Source organism: Nerophis ophidion, linkage group LG03, assembly GCF_033978795.1.
Source record: "Nerophis ophidion isolate RoL-2023_Sa linkage group LG03, RoL_Noph_v1.0, whole genome shotgun sequence".
Taxonomy (NCBI): Eukaryota; Metazoa; Chordata; class Actinopteri; order Syngnathiformes; family Syngnathidae; genus Nerophis; species Nerophis ophidion.
Genome location: NC_084613.1, coordinates 5,550,726 through 5,567,732, shown reverse-complemented (window position 1 = coordinate 5,567,732; position 17,007 = coordinate 5,550,726). Strand labels below are relative to the sequence as shown.

The following is a 17,007-nucleotide window of genomic DNA, read 5'->3' as shown; positions in this document are numbered from 1 at the left end:
CTTTTCACTGAGCACAGAAAGTATTCAGAACCCTTTCACTCCGTTCTAATACATTTTATTTCTCATTCATGTACGTCTCATCTTGACAGAAAAAAAAGAAATGTAAAAATTTATGAAAATTAAAAACGCTAATTCCACATAATTATGCGCCACAAAGTGCTTTTTTTTCTGTGTTTCACTGTTTGCTAGGTCTTTTGTGCTACGCTAACTAGCGGTTGGGAGGCATGAAAACTCCATCCATTTTCTACCGCTTATCCCCTTTTGGGGGCGCTGGTGCCTATGTCAGCGACAATCGGGCGGAACTGTTAGAATAACTATGTGTAAGTTATCACACAACTCTTATGCTTAAAGGCTGTTACTATAGTTATTATCAATTGTGCTGAAGTTGCAGGTTTCTATCTGTGCAAAGGGACAACTTGGGGCGGTATAGCTCGGTTGGTAGAGTGGCCGTGTCAGCAACTTGAGGGTTGCAGGTTCGATTCCCGCCTGTGCCATCCTAGTTACTGCCGTTGTGTCCTTGGGCAAGACACTTTACCCACCTGCTCCCAGTGCCTAACTGGGGCTGCTGAGATTACCCCCTTCCTTCTGAGGCAGCCTCAGTGATGTAACCAGCGACCTCCCAGATAAATAGAGGAGCACGTGGGCTGTGCCTTAGAGCAGTGGTTCTCAAATGGGGGTACGCGTACCCCTGAGGGTACCTGAAGGTATGGCAGGGGGTACGTGAGATTTTTTTATAATATTCTAAAAATAGCAAAAATCCTTTATAAATATATTTATCGAATAATACTTCAACATAATATGAATGTAAGTTCATAAACTGTGAAAAGAAATGCAACAATGCAATATTCTGTGTTGACAGCTGGATTTTTTTGTGGACATGTTCCATAAATATTGATGTTAAAGGTTTCTTTTTTTGTGAAGAAATGTTTAGAATGAAGTTGATGAATCCAGATGATTACTTCTATGTGTAGAAATCTTTATTTATCATTGAATCACTTGTTTATTTTTCAACAAGGTTTTAGTTATTTTTAAAAACCTTTTTTTCTAAATAGTTCCAGAAAGACCACTACAAATAAGCAATATTTTGCACTGTTATACAATTTAATAAATCAGAAACTGATGACATAGTGCTGTATTTTACTTCTTTATCTGTTTTTTTCAACTAAAAATGCTTCGCTCTGATTAGGGGGTGCTTGAATTAAAAAAAATGTTCACAGGGGGTACATGACTGAAAAAAGGTTGAAAACCACTGCCTTAGAGCGTAGGTTGGAACTGTAACTAAGTGTACAGCCCAATACGTCTCTCCTCATGAGTAAAATCTAACTGTCTCTGCATGATTCCTTGCTTCTTGTCTGTTTAATAGATGTCATCAGTGTTTGAAGCTGACAGTAACCCACATTGTAGCAAAAAACTGGTAAAATTGGGGCACTTGTAATCATACAATCATTGGAACTGAAAAGCAGTGACCCGGCGGGAAGGTCTTACCATTTCAAACAGCAGGCGCACCAGTTTTTCCGACTCTCCTCGATACTTGGAGGTGAGAGTGGAGGAGGAGACGTTGAAGAACGTGGTCCTGCATTCGGTGGCCACGGCTTTTGCCAAAAGTGTTTTCCCTGTGCCGGGAGGTCCCACCATGAGCACTCCCTGGAGTGAGACATGTCAGGTACGTGCCTTGCATACAGTACAACACTTGACACGGTCATCCCCAAATACCTTCCAGGGTCTGCGTATGCCTTTGAAAAAGGCTGGCATCCACATTGGCAACACTACTGCTTCTTTCAGGAGCTTCTTCGCGTCATCCAGGTCCGCAATGTCGTCCCTGAAAAATACAATAACTCAATAACTCCTAAATAAAATGCTAATAACATGCTAATGTCAAAAGGAAGGTACAACTATGATCGCCAGTCTGTAAGACCAAACACTGTATAGCAGGGGGTTCTTAAGCTTTTTAATGCTGAATTAGTAATCCCACACTTGATAGTAATCATATTCAATCCTTTTATCTAACCTACTTAAAACTACAACTTTGTCAAATGATATGAAACCATGTGTTGATCCCTAAAACTGTTATCAAGTCTTTGGTCAGGTTGAACACAAAAAATAAAAAGTAAACAGTTACACTGCATAAGAAGGGACTCATAACAACTGATGAAAAATACACTTGCACACAATAACACAGTGCTATAATAAATCCATTTTAACGAAATAAATATTTTTCTTAAAATGTCGATAAAATTTAAGTGCAAAAGGAAAAAAAATACAGGTTCACCACTTTAGTCATCATTTTGGCGCTAAAGAAACATCTGACGTCTTCTGTTTGATGTGGTCATCAGTGCCACATGTGGTGGGGAAGTGTACTACAACTGAGAAACAGGTACCGTATTTTTCGGACTATAAGGCGCACTTAAACTCCTTTCATTTCCGCAAAACTGTACGGAATAATTCTGGTTGTGCTTGCTGACCTCGCAGCAATTTTATGGTACGGGGTGTAATGATAAGTGTGACCGGTAGATGGCAGTCACACATAAGAGATATGTGTAGGCTGCAATACGACGGCAGTGAAGTGAACAACACCAACATTTTATATGCTCCATTGAAAATATGGAACATTACACACGGCGGTCGAAAATCTGTCGAAATGTTTTTCGTACATCTTCGATAAGCGAGGAAGCCGCACCGCTTGATGAATTGTCGCCGCATTAAATATAGGAGTGTGTGTGTGTATGAAGGTAAGACATTATCTGGGCTTTTGTTTCACAATGTTATGAAAAAAAAAACTTTTCTTACCTTCTGGTACCTGCTGATCTTTATTTGGGATCTGCATAAGTCTTGAAAAATTGCAAAATCTGTGTCGACGCCGTCTTCTTTTTATGTGACATTCATCCTCCACTGTTGCCATTTCTAATATAAAGTAGTGTAAAGTTCTTACTTATATCTGTCAGTAACTTCACCATGAAAGCACTAAAACATACCGGTGTAGTGAGCTGATATTATTCGCCCAAGGAACTTTACTTATTAAAGAGTTACGGTCACGGTGCACATTTCGGGTGTTGTTGTTGCTGCTCCGTTATTGATTGAAGTAAAGTCTGAATGTCATTAAAACAGTTTAGCGCCATCTTTTGACACTTCTTACACTCTCGTCCTTGCACGCTACACCGCTACAACAAATATGACTCTGTCCGAGTGGAGGCACGTAAATAAAAGCGCCCACAAAACGGTGCATCCTGAAGAAAATGTGAAGTGAAGTGAATTATATTTATATAGCGCTTTTCTCTAGTGACTCAAAGCACTTTACATTGTGAAACCCAATATCTAAGTTACATTTAAACCAGTGTGGGTGGCACTGGGAGCAGGTGGGTAAAGTGTCTTGCCCAAGGACACAACGGCAGTGACTAGGATGGCGGAAGCGGGAATCGAACCTGCAACCCTCAAGTTGCTGGCACGGCCACTCTACCAACCGAGCTATGCCGCCCTATGAGTTGAAGATGATGTGTAAAACATCATTCATGCAACATTTTGGGCAAAGAAGCACCATTACATGTTATGTAGACCACAAGCAAGTCTTTTACATTTACAAAATAATCATATTAATATGACTCCTTTAATGCACCTTTTGGATGAAAATAGACCTGAAAAGACCCGCTCATCGACAGTGCACCTTTTAATCCGGTGCGCCCTATGGTCCGAAAGATACGGTAGTTATTGGCAGCCTTTTGGAGGGGCGGGGGGGACAGGATAGTGGTGTTATTGACTCCTAACCAGAAAGCAAATAACAAAAATATGAAGACACACCATTTGACGTTTGGATTCTGAGATATAATATCTCTCTCCAGGGCCTCCACCAAGTCTTTGTCATATCCTGCTCCGTCAAACCTTTTCACTTCCTTTTCCTGCCCTTCTCCTTTGCTCTAGGAAACACAACAGAACAGCAAAAATAAAACAAAAAAGGCTGCATATTACAATGTATTAATAAATATTTAAAAAAAAAACATATGAATAGCATTAACTTGTACAACATGTGATGTACAGAAAACAAGAAGCATTTATGCAGGTAGTAATAATAGTATCACAATCAAACCATGCTGCTAACAATCCACATGTTGTGTTATCGATGTGCGAAACTGATATTTGAAACACACAATTGTAGCTCCTTTCCTTTGAATGCAACTGCACCTACAGCAGGAATACAAATTCTGTATTCCTATTAAATACAAAATCTGTCAGGACACGAACGCACTGCAGGTCATGATTTTTCTTTTCCATTCTCATTAAAAGCATTCATGTCCTTTTTGTGGTGAGCCGTTTAAAAAAATAATAATGTTAAAAACATTTTTGTCATCGCAAAGTACAGTTTTTCCTTGAATTGCCGCCGGGGTGCTAATTAATTGAAAAACCCTTCTCACTCCGGCGCTTACCAAAGGCATGCGGTAAAAGTAAGCATGCGCTAATTATTTTAAAACCTCTTCTCACTCCGGCACTTACCAAAGGCATGCAGTAAAAATTTGAGTGTGATGTAAGCCTGGACCTAAAATCCTACTGAATAGCTCTTAATATTCTGCCCTTTATGCGATTACAAATTGCCGGTATTGAAATCAGCCTTCTCTATTTATATATATATTTTTTTCTTTGTCATGAAAAAGGGACGTTTTTGGGTTGGTGCATTAATTGTAAGTGTATCTTGTGTTTTTTTATGTGGATTTAATAAAAAAATAAAAATAATAAAATAAATATTAATAAAAAAATCTTCTGCGGCCCGGTGGTTGGGGACCACTGCTTTAAGTGACTATTTCCTTTATTAAAAACAACGGGCAACCACTTTAGCATCTTTTTCTGGTGTTTTCTGAAACTGTACTGGTGTTTGGCGACTCTTCGCTTCTGCAAAGAACAGCCAGAGCTGCATTCTCTCTCCTTGGATAGAACTGTCCTTTTAAAGCCCTACTGAAATGAGATTTTCTTATTTAAACGGGGATAGCGGGTCCATTCTATGTCTCATTTCGCGATATTGCCGATTTTTTGCTGAAAGGATTTAATAGAGAACATCGACGATAAAGTTATTAACTTTTGGTCGCTAATAGAAAAGCCTTGCCTGTACCGGAAGTAGCAGACGATGTGCGCGTGACATCACGGGTTGTAGGGCTCCTCACATCTGAACATTGTTTACAATCATGGCCAGCAGCAGCTAGAGCGATTCGGGCCGAAAAAGCGACGATTTCCCCATTAATTTGAGCGAGGATGAAAGATTCGTGGATGAGGAAATTTAGAGTGAAGGACTAGAAAAAATTGCAGTGGGACCGATTCAAATGTTTTCAGACACATTTGCTAGGATAATTCTGGGAAATCCCTTATCTGCCTATTGTGTTGCTAGTGTTTTATTGGGTTAAATAGTACCTGAAAGTCGGAGGGGTGTGGCCACGGTTGTGTTAACGCCAGAGTCTCTGAGGGAAGTCACGCAGCCGCAGGAGGACGCTTGCCCCGTAAGAGCCGACTTATTACCACCATTTTCTCACCGAAAACTGCCGGTTGACACGTTCGCTTGACCGCTCTGATCCAAAGTAAAGCTTCACTTTCGGGAATTTCAAACAAGGAAACACCATGTGTTTGTGTGGCTAAAGACTAAAAGCTTCCCACCTACATCTTTCTTCTTTGACGTCTCCATTATTAATTGAACAAATTGCAAAAGATTCAGCTACACAGATGTCCAGAATACTGTGTAATTACGCGATTAAAGCAGACTACTTACAGCTTGGATCGGGCTGGAAAATAATGTCCGCGACAACCCGAGACCTCAAACGCGTCATCATACTGCGACGTTTTCAACAGGATACTTAAAATTGTAATTTAGTAAACTAAAAAGGCCGTATTGGCATGTGTTGCAATGTTAATATTTCATCATTGATATATAAACTATCAGACTGCGTGGTCGCTAGTAGTGGCTTTCAGTAGGTCTTTAATGTTGCCCGTTTTGTTCTGTTGGCGGGTATTTGTGGCATATATTAAAAGAACCTCCACATCACAGACAGTATTACGATCTCAGAAAGTACGCAGTCTAGTTATTTTCCACGAGTGGTGTGTCAAGTCAAAACTTTACCTTGTCGTCCTTTGCTTTGCCAGCAGCTTCTTTTGTTTCTTTTTTGTCTTTGCCCTTGGGGGGGTTTTTTCTGTCCCCGTTGCCCCCGCGTGGTGACTGCCTTTGCTGGGCCCTCACCGCAACGCTGAGGCGGTTGTTGGCGGCTTTGTTGTCTCTGTAAGGGTTGGCAGGTGGCCTGATGGGAAATACACCATGTCTGTCAAACTCAACAACCAAGGTGCTGCCAACTTACCTTTCTCAAGATGGAGATTTACTCTTTTACCAAGCTTCTTATCACCAAGGAGCAGATTGCTTGTCTGTACTTCACAGTAGGTATGGTGTTCTTGGGATGCAACTCAGTGTTCTTCTTCCTCCAAACACCACCAGTTGAGTTTATACCAAAAAGTTCTATTTTGGTTTCATCTGACCACATGACATTCTCCCAATCCTCTGCTGTATCATCCATGTATCCATTTTGGTATAAACTCAACTGGTCGTGTTTGGAGGAAGAAGAATACTGAGTTGCATCCCAAGAACACCATACCTACTGTGAAGCATGGGGGTGGAAACATCATGCTTTGGGGCTGTTTTTCTGCTAAGGGGACAGGACGATTGATCCGTGTTAAGGAAAGAATGAATGGGGCCATGTATCGTGAGATTTTGAGCCAAAACCTCCTTTGAATGGTTGACCAAATACTTATTATCCACAAATAAATTCTTTAAAATTCCTACAATGTGAATTCCTGGATTTTTTTCTTCACATTCTGTCTCTCACAGTTGAAGTGTACCTATGATGAAAATTACAGACCTCTGTCATCCTTTGAAGTGGGAGAACTTGCACAATCGCTGGCTGACTAAATGCTTTTTTGCCCCACTGTATTGTAGTGTGACATAAAATATCAATCCCTTGATGTCATTCTCTATTGTTCATTTTAATGCGCATTGATGTCAACAATACAGCACAGATCACGGGTGGGTGGCCAGCTGGATTAGGGATTTGACCATCTACTTTCTGTAAGATCATCAAAATGTTCAGAGAATCTGGCGAAATCACTGCACGTCAGCGATGATATCAGGGACCTTTGATCTCTCAGGCGGTACTGCATCAAAAACCAACATCAGTCTGTAATGGATATCACCACATAGCTCAGGAACACTTCATAAAACCACTGTCAGTAACTACAGCTGGTCGCTACATCTGTAAGTGCAAGTTAAAACTCCGCTATGCAGAACAAAACCCATTTATCAACAACACCCAGGAACGCCGCCGGCTTCGCTGGGCCTGAGCTCATCTAAGATGGACTGATGCAAAGTGGAAAAGTGTTCTGTGGTCTGACGAGTCCACATTTCAAATTTTATTTGGAAACTGTGGACGTGGTGTCATCCGGAACAAAGAAGAAAATAACCATTTTGATTGTTATAGGCGCAAAGTTGAAAAGCCAGCATGTGTGATGGTATGGGGGTGTATTAGTGCCCAAGGCATGGGTAACTTACACATCTTACACACAAGACAAGAATATCATTTGCTATTATTGTGATGACTTGCATTGATAGGAATAGAATCGAATGGACTTTGTCATTATGTTTGCATACATAGCCCGTTTCCATATGAGTTGGGAAATTGTGTTAGATGTAAATATAAACAGAATACAATGATTTGCAAATCCTTTTCAACCCATATTCAGTTGAATATGCTACAAAGACAACATATTTGATGTTCAAACTCAAACTTTTTTTTTTTTTTGCAAAAAATAATTACATTAGAATTTCATGTCTGCAAAACATGCCAAAGTAGTTGGGAAAGGGCATGTTCACCACTGTGTTACATCACCTTTTCTTTTAACAACACTCAATAAACGTTTGGGAACTGAAGAAACTAATTGTTGAAGCTTTGAAATTGGACTTCTTTCCCATTCTTGTTTTACGTAAAGCTTCAGTCTTTCAACAGTCCGGGGTCTCCGCTGTCGTATTTTACGCTTCATAATGCGCCACACATTTTCCATGGGAGACAGGTCTAGACTGCATGCAGGCCAGGAAAGTACCCGCACTCTTTTTTTTTTACAAAGCCACGCGTTGTAACACGTGCTGAATGTGGCTTGCTGAAATAAGCAGGGGCGTCCATGAAAAAAACGGCACTTAGATGGCAGCATATGTTGTCCCAAAACCTGTATGTACCTTTCAGCATTAATGGTGGCTTTACAGATGTGTAAGTTACCCATAGCCTGGGCACTAATTCACCCCCATACCGTCACAGATGCTGGCTTTTGAACTTTGCGTCGATAACAGTCTGGATGGTTCTTTTCCCCTTTGGTCCGGACAACACAATCTCGAATATTTCCAAAAACAATTTAAAATGTGGACTCGTTAGACCACAGAACACTTTTCCACTTTGCATCAGTCCATCTTAGATGATCTCGGGCCCAGAGAAGCCGGCGGCGTTTCTGGATGTTGTTGATAAATGGCTTTCCCTTTGCATAGTAGAGCTTTAACTTGCACTTAGAGATGTAGCGACGACTTGTATTTAATGACAGTGGTTTTCTGAAGTGTTCCTGAGCCCATGTGGTGATATCCTTTAGAGATTGATATCGCTTTTTGATACAGTGCCGTCTGAGGGATGGAAGGTCACGGTCATTCAATGTTGGTTTCCGGCCATGCCGCTTACGTGGAGTGATTTCTCCAGATTCTCTGAACCTTTTGATGATATTATGGAGCGTGGATGTTGAAATCCCTAAATGTCTTACAATTGCACTTTGAGAAAGGTTGTTCTTAAACTGTTTATTTGCTCACGCAGTTGTGGACAAAGGGGTGTACCTCGCCCCATCCTTTCTTGTGAAAGACTGAGCATTTTTTGGGAAGTATTTTTATACCCAATCATGGCACCCACCTGTTCCCAATTAGCCTGCACACCTGTGCGATGTTCCAAATAAGTGTTTGATGAGCATTCCTCAACTTTATCAGTGTTTATTGCCACCTTTCCCAACTTCTTTGTCACGTGTTGCTGGCATTAAATTCTAAAGGTAATGATTATCAGTTTGAACATCAAATATGTTGTCTTTGTAGAATATTCAACTGAATATGGGTTGAAAAGGATTTGCAAATCATTGTTGTTCATTTATATTTACATCTAACTACGGAAACGGGGTATGTAAAATGACCAATATAGTTTTGTGTCCAGGTGGTACATCATTACATGCAGCATAGCCAACTATCATGTGATTGACAGCTCCACAGTTCCATGTAAGGTGCACATAGTCTGCAGTGTTTGCACTGCACCAAAACACCCTCAAACCCAAAGAGGGATCCTGAAGCTTCCATACCTGGGTTCTACAGGAACCGGCCGAATTTCAAAATCATCCGGGTCCATTGGTTTAACGGGCCCCGCCGCGTCCAGCTTGAAGCCTTCCAGGGTTGACATGATCACCTGCACCTGTCGGTTCTCCTCACTCACTTCCTGCCGCAGCTGGAGACCATCATTAGCATTAGCATTAGCAATGACATTAAAAGAGGAACTTCACTTTTTTTAGGAAGTTTGCCTCACATTCATTACGAGAGACAAGAATACGGATTAATTTTTTTTTTTACATTCTGGTTACAAAAACGCTTTATGCATGCTACAAGTATATAGATATATGTATATATGTATATATTACATGTATGCTATAAGTATACAGATATATGTATATATATATATATTACATGTATGCTATAAGTATATATATATATATATTACATGTATGCTATAAGTATATAGATATATGTATATATGTATATATGACATGCTTGCTATAAGTATATAAATATATGTATATATGTATATATTACATGTATGCTATAAGTATATAGATATATATATTACATGTATGCTATAAGTATATATATGTATATATTACATGTATGCTATAAGTATATATATGTATATATTACATGTATGCTATAAGTATATAGATATATGTATATATGACATGCTTGCTATAAGTATATAAATATATGTATATATGTATATATTACATGTATGCTATAAGTATATATATATATATATTACATGTATGCTATAAGTATATAGATATATGTATATATGACATGCTTGCTATAAGTATATAAATATATGTATATATTACATGTATGCTATAAGTGTGTGTATATATGTATATATTACATGTATAAGTGTGTATATATATACAGTGGGGCAAAAAAGTATTTAGTCAGCCAGCGATTGTGCAAGTTCTCCCACTTAAAATGATGACAGAGGTCTGTAATTTTCATCATAGGTACACTTCAACTGTGAGAGACAGAATGTGAAAAAAAATTCCAGGAATTCACATTGTAGGATTTTTAAAGAATTTATTTGTAAATTATGGTGGAAAATAAGTATTTGGTCAACCATTCAAAGGAGGTTTTGGCTCAAAATCTCACGATACATGGCCCCATTCATTCTTTCCTTAACACGGATCAATCGTCCTGTCCCCTTAGCAGAAAAACAGCCCCAAAGCATGATGTTTCCACCCCCATGCTTCACAGTAGGTATGGTGTTCTTGGGATGCAACTCAGTATTCTTCTTCCAGTTGAGTTTATACCAAAATGGATACATGGATGATACAGCAGAGGATTGGGAGAATGTCATGTGGTCAGATGAAACCAAAATAGAACTTTTTGGTATAAACTCAACTGGTGGTGTTTGGAGGAAGAAGAACACTGAGTTGCATCCCAAGAACACCACACCTACTGTGAAGCATGGAGGTGGAAACATCATGCTTTGGGGCTGTTTTTCTGCTAAGGGGACAGGACGACTGATCCGTGTTAAGGAAAGAATGAATGGGGCCATGTATCGTGAGATTTTGAGCCAAAACCTCCTTCCATCAGTGAGAGCTTTGAATGGTTGACCAAATACTTATTTTCCACCATAATTTACAAGTAAATTCATTAAAAATCCTACAATGTGAATTCCTGGATTTTTTTTTCACATTCTGTCTCTCACAGTTGAAGTGTACCTATGATGAAAATTACAGACCTCTGTCATCCTTTGAAGAGAACTTGCACAATCGCTGGCTGACTAAATACTTTTTTGCCCCACTGTATGTATGACATGCATGCTATAAGTATGTACATATGTATATATCACATGTATGCTATAAGTGTGTATATATGTATATATGACATGCATGCTAAAAGTATATAGATATACGTACGTATATATTACATGCATGTTATATATATACAGATATATGTATATATTACATGTATGCTATAAGTGTGTATATATGACATGCATGCTAAAAGTATATATATATATATACATACGTACTGTATATATGATATGCATGCTAAAAGTATATATATATACGTATGTATATATTACATGCATGCTATAAATATATAGATATATGTGTATATTACATGTATGCTATAAGTGTGTATATATGACATGCATACTAAAAGTATATAGATATATGTACGGATTACATGCATGCTATAAGTATATAAGAATATATTACTCATTGATTCCAGTGCTCATAGCAACAGACTTCTTAGGCGCTTGTTCCCACTTCCGCCAACAGACTATTTTGATCATCTTTTGTGAGAATTCACAAGCTTAACTTTTTGAAGCTGAATATACAGAGGACGAAGTACTAATCATAGAAGCTGAGCAAGCAGGAAGCGAGGCTGAAACGTTGGAACAGACAAAAGCTGAGAGAGTCACATCGGCAGGTACCAGAAGGTAAGAAAAGTTGCTTTTGCATAATATTGTCAAACAAAACGCCAGGTACTATGTCTGCTAATGGGTGCTATTTTGCACACACCATTGTAATAATTGTATCTCTGACTACGCTCGCCGTAATGGGCTTACAAACCATCAAGCTGTGCGGCTTCAAAGTTGTACTAAAACATTTTGATGGATTTTTGAGTGCCGTGTGTAATGTTCTTTATTTTCAACAGAACATTTAAAGTTTTGGTGTTGTTTACTGGCGTCATATTGCAGTCTACACATATCGCTTATGTGTGACTGCCATTTACTGGTCACACCTATCAATACACCATGTACCAAATAAAATTGCTTCGAAGTCGGTAAGCACAACCAGAATTATTCCGTACATAACTCACCAAGTTATGAGACGCACTGTCGATTTTTGAGAAAATGAAAGGATTTTAAGAGTGTCTAATAGTTGGAAAAATATGGTATATTATTGGTGGTTTTGGGAAGCATTTTAGGGTGATTTAGAGGAAGAATGGATTACTACCATTAGCTACATGGCTAGCCGCATCTTTCAATAATTTTTTTTATCTTTAGAATGCAAAAACAACAATATGACTGTGAACATGAATTGATTAACGTGGACCCCGACTTAAACAAGTTGAAAAACTTATCGGGGTGTTTCCATTTAGTGGTCAATTGAAGGGAATATGTACTGTACTGTGCAAACTACTAATAAAAGTTTCAATCAATTAATCAAAAACAATAAGCACAATTCCCCCAAAAAGTGCAGTTTCCCTTTAAAAGCCTACTGAAAGCCACTACTAGCGACCACGCAGTCTGATAGTTTATATATCAATGATGAAATATTAACATTGCAACACATGCCAATACGGCTTTTTTAGTTTACTAAATTACAAATTAAAATTCCCCGCGGACATTCGCGTGTTTGTGACGTTATTAGTTGGAGGGGACATATTAGCCCAGCACCACTTACGGCTAAAAGTCGTCTCTTTTCATCGCGCAATTAAACAGTATTTTGGACATCTGTGTTGCTGAATCTTTTGCAATTTGTTCAATTAATAATGGAGACGTCAAAGAAGAATGCTGTTGGCGGAAAGCTGCCTTTAGCACCGAAACACAGCCGGTGTTTCTTTGTTTGTTGTGAACCTTTAACACAGAGCGGTCAAGCGAACACGTTTCTGTACGTCAACCAGCAAGTTTTTGGATGGGAAAATTGTGATATTAAGTCGACTCTTACAGCAGACTTGAGTGGATTACGCGACCTCATGCTGCAGCTCAAAAAGGCTGCTGTGATCTTGGCTCCTCGGCTTCTCTCAGAGACACTGGCGTTCACCGCAGCCATCCGACTTTCAGGTATAAATCGGTTGGATGAGCGGCCGTGCCAGCAACTTGAGGGTTGCAGATTCGATCCCCGCTTCTGCCTTCTTAATAAATGGGTTGTACTTGTATAGCGCTTTTCTACCTTCAAGGTACTCAAAGCGCTTTGACACTACTTCCACATTCACACACACATTCACACACTGATGGAGGGAGCTGCCATGCAAGGCGCCAACCAGCACCCATCAGGAGCAAGGGTGAAGTGTCTTGCTCAGGACACAACGGACGTGACGAGGTTGGTTCTAAGTGGGATTTGAACCAGTGACCCTCGGGTTGCGCACGGCCACTCTCCCACTGCGCCACGCCGTTAATCAATGCCGCTGTGTCCTTGGGCAAGACACTTTACCCACCTGCTCCCAGTGCCACCCGCACTGGTTAGATATTGGGTTTCACTATGTAAAGCGCTTTGAGTCACTTGAGGAAAAAGCGCTATATAAAAATATAATTCAAATTCAGGTATGACTTTATATCCATCCATCCATCCATCATCTTCCGCTTATCCGAGGTCGGGTCACGGGGGCAATAGCCTAAGCAGGGAAACCCAGACTTCCCTCTCCCCAGCCACTTCGTCTAGCTCTTCCCGGGGGAACCCGAGGCGTTCCCAGGCCAGCCGGGAGACATAGTCTTCCCAACGTGTCCTGGGTCTTCCCCGTGGCCTCCTACCGGTTGGACGTGCCCTAAACACCTCCCTAGGGAGGCGTTCGGGTGGCATCCTGACCAGATGCCCGAACCACCTCATCTGGCTCCTCTCCATGTGGAGGAGCAGCGACTTTACTTTGAGTTCCTCCCGGATGGCAGAGCTTCTCACCCTATCTCTAAGGGAGAGACCCAAACTCATTTGGGCCGCTTGTACCCGTGATCTTATCCTTTCGGTCATGACCCAAAGCTCATGACCATAGGTGAGGATGGGAACGTAGATCGACCGGTAAATTGAGAGCTTTGCCTTCCGGCTCAGCTCCTTCTTCACCACAACGGATCGGTACAACGTCCGCATTACTGAAGACGCCGCACCGATCCGCCTGTCGATCTCATGATCCACTCTTCCCCCACTCTTGAACAAGACTCCTAGGTACTTGAACTCCTCCACTTGGGGCAGGGTCTCCTCCCCAACCCGGAGATGGCACTCCACCCTTTTCCGTGTGAGAACCATGGACTCGGACTTGGAGGTGCTGATTCTCATTCCGGTCGCTTCACACTCGGCTGCGAACCGATCCAGTGAGAGCTGAAGATCCCGGTCAGATGAAGCCATCAGGACCACATCATCTGCAAAAAGCAGAGACCTAATCCTGCGGTTACCAAACCGGAACCCCTCAACGCCTTGACTGCGCCTAGAAATTCTGTCCATAAAAGTTATGAACAGAATCGGTGACAAAGGACAGCCTTGGCGGAGTCCAACCCTCACTGGAAATGTGTTCGGTACGACTTTATAATCTCACTAAAATATTATTAACACAATAAGCAGATAAGGGATTTTCCAGAATTATCCTAGTAAATGTGTCTAATTACATCTGAAACGCTCCCACTGCCGCCGCTTGGAGCCGTCGCCTTTTCTTTATTTATTTTTTTAGTGCTTCACTCTAACTTTCCTCATCCACGAATCTCTCCTCCTCGCTCAAATTAATGGGGAAATCGTCGCTTTCTCGGTCCGAATTGCTCTTGCTGCTGGTGGCCATGATTGTAAACAATGTTCAGATGTGAGGAGCTCCACAACCCGTGACGTCACGCGCACATCGTCAGGCAAGGCTTTTTTATTAGCGACCAAAAGTTGTGAACTTTATCGTCGATGTTCTCTACTAAATCTTTTCAGCAAAAATATGGCAATATGGCGAAATGATCAAGTATGACACATAGAATGGACCTGCTATCCCCGTTTAAATGAGAAAATCTCATTTCAAAGAGACTGGATGCCATCTGATCATATCGACAGCACGCTTACCTTCTGCCATCTCTGCTGAAGACTGCCGTCCCGTGTGGTGCACAGATATTTCTTGATTTGTTCCAACAGGCCTTGGTAGAGAACACTGGCTGAGTTGTAGTTCCCCAGCAGAGCATATTCACGGGCCAACGTCACGTTCTCACTGATCTCTCGCAAACTCATGTTCCTGTGGAAATAGAAGGTGTCGGTACTCCTTTATGTCAACCAACTCATCCACCTTGTTCTTCTCATCGCTACAAAGTCGACTCTTCCATCAATGTTGACTTTTGTTGGCATCACATTTCAGACATGATGGAGACCTTCCTATTAAAAAAAGGGTCCGTTTACGTCGACATGAGTCGGAGCGAAACTTTGCCCTTTAACCGTTTTATTTTAACGCTAAAATAGAGTTCATTTCATTTCATTTCATTTTTATTTATCTCATTCATTGATGTGCATTTAGAACGATAAATAATTATATCACAATTATACAATTTAAATTCACACAATTCCTGAGAAGGAGCAGGATGAAGAAAATCTTATAATTTCCTGCCCCCTTTGACATAATACATTTATCTTACTTCATGAATATCATTTAAGCCGACACATATATCCAAATGTGATGAAACAATCAAAAACAAAAAACACAAGAAAAACACAACAAGTGCAAAACTTCATAAAGTATAAACCAAACCAAGAAAATAATAGTAATAATATAATATACACCTCACGGAATGATACAGAGCAAATACCAAACCAGACAAAAAATAAGTAAAATAATAAATAAAAAACAAAATGTAAATAAAAAACAAAATGTAAACACTTATGTCTGTCCATATGATCTTATCGTTCTATCTTTATATATTTTTTTCAATTGGAATATATTTTTACAGTTTTTTAGCAATTGAAGTGGCGAATGACTCAAAGCTCATCAAACGCACGCTCCAACAACTCCGAAAAAAGACTTCGGCTGACAAATTGTGAGCAAGAAAACATGTTGACGTTTAGTTTTACAAACTACAAAAGCAGCGAAGTTGTCACCTCGTGTAAATGGTAAATAAAAAGAGAATACAACAAATCCTTTTCAACTTACCGTATTTTCCGCACTATAAGGCGCACCTTAAAAGAATGGCCTATTTTAAAACTTTTGTTCATATATAATGCGCACCGCATTATAAGACGCATAGAATAGACGCTACAGTTACGCCTTATATTATTTATTTATTATCAGAGGTGGGTAGAGTAGCCAGAAATTGTACTCAAGTAAAAGTAAGGAGTAGTCACCCAAATATTTACTTGAGTAAAAGTAAAAAGTATGTGGTGAAAAAACTACTCAAGTACTGAGTAACTGATGAGTAACCTGTTTGTTTAATGATTACGGCAACTAGTAATGCACAAAAACATAAAAATAGCAATGAGCAAATTCAGAGCCAGGAATTTCTCTTACGAAACTAAAACAATATTATATATTAAATAATAATACATTAAAATAAAAAAAAATTAAGACAAATTGAGCTACAATAACTTAACAGCACCATAGTCTCAGTAGGCTTTTATTGATTGAAACTTTTATTAGTAGATTGCATAGTACAGTACATATTCCCTACAATTGACCACTAAATGGTAAAACCCCAATAAGTTTTTCAACGTTTATCAATTACTTAATAAATGACCAAGTCGAGGTGATCTACCTCATATATACATACACACATATCATATATATATATATATACCTTTATATATACAGTATATAATTTATATTTATTTTGCGGTTTTTGTTCACATGTTAAAGGTGTTTTAATGAATATACATGCATGTTTAACATATAGATTCCTATCTTTCATGAAGACAAGAATATAAGTTGGTGTATTACCTGATTCTGATGACTTGCATTGATTGGAATCAGACGTCCACGTTTTCAAATGGGGGAGAAAA

At 39.7% G+C, this 17,007-nt stretch overlaps 1 protein-coding gene across 2 annotated transcripts in view; it reads right to left on the bottom strand.

Annotated features, from left to right (window-relative positions):
- The window catches only part of katna1 (katanin p60 (ATPase containing) subunit A 1), a 28,914-nt gene that overhangs the window by 10,154 nt on the left and 1,753 nt on the right, over positions 1 to 17,007 (bottom strand). Inside the window, exons 2-8 of one of the 2 annotated variants that reach the window (XM_061894091.1) lie at positions 16,946 to 17,007; positions 15,094 to 15,259; positions 9,385 to 9,527; positions 6,089 to 6,263; positions 3,793 to 3,908; positions 1,714 to 1,819; positions 1,486 to 1,644 (exon numbers count right to left, since the gene is read on the bottom strand). The exon at positions 16,946 to 17,007 is cut by the window's right edge and continues 18 nt beyond it. In XM_061894091.1, coding sequence (XP_061750075.1) covers positions 1,486 to 1,644; positions 1,714 to 1,819; positions 3,793 to 3,908; positions 6,089 to 6,263; positions 9,385 to 9,527; positions 15,094 to 15,259; positions 16,946 to 16,965 — 885 coding nt within the window. In that variant the 5' untranslated portion in view covers positions 16,966 to 17,007. The remainder of the gene's footprint in view (positions 1 to 1,485; positions 1,645 to 1,713; positions 1,820 to 3,792; positions 3,909 to 6,088; positions 6,264 to 9,384; positions 9,528 to 15,093; positions 15,260 to 16,945) is intronic. The other variant, XM_061894092.1, reaches the window with a different exon arrangement.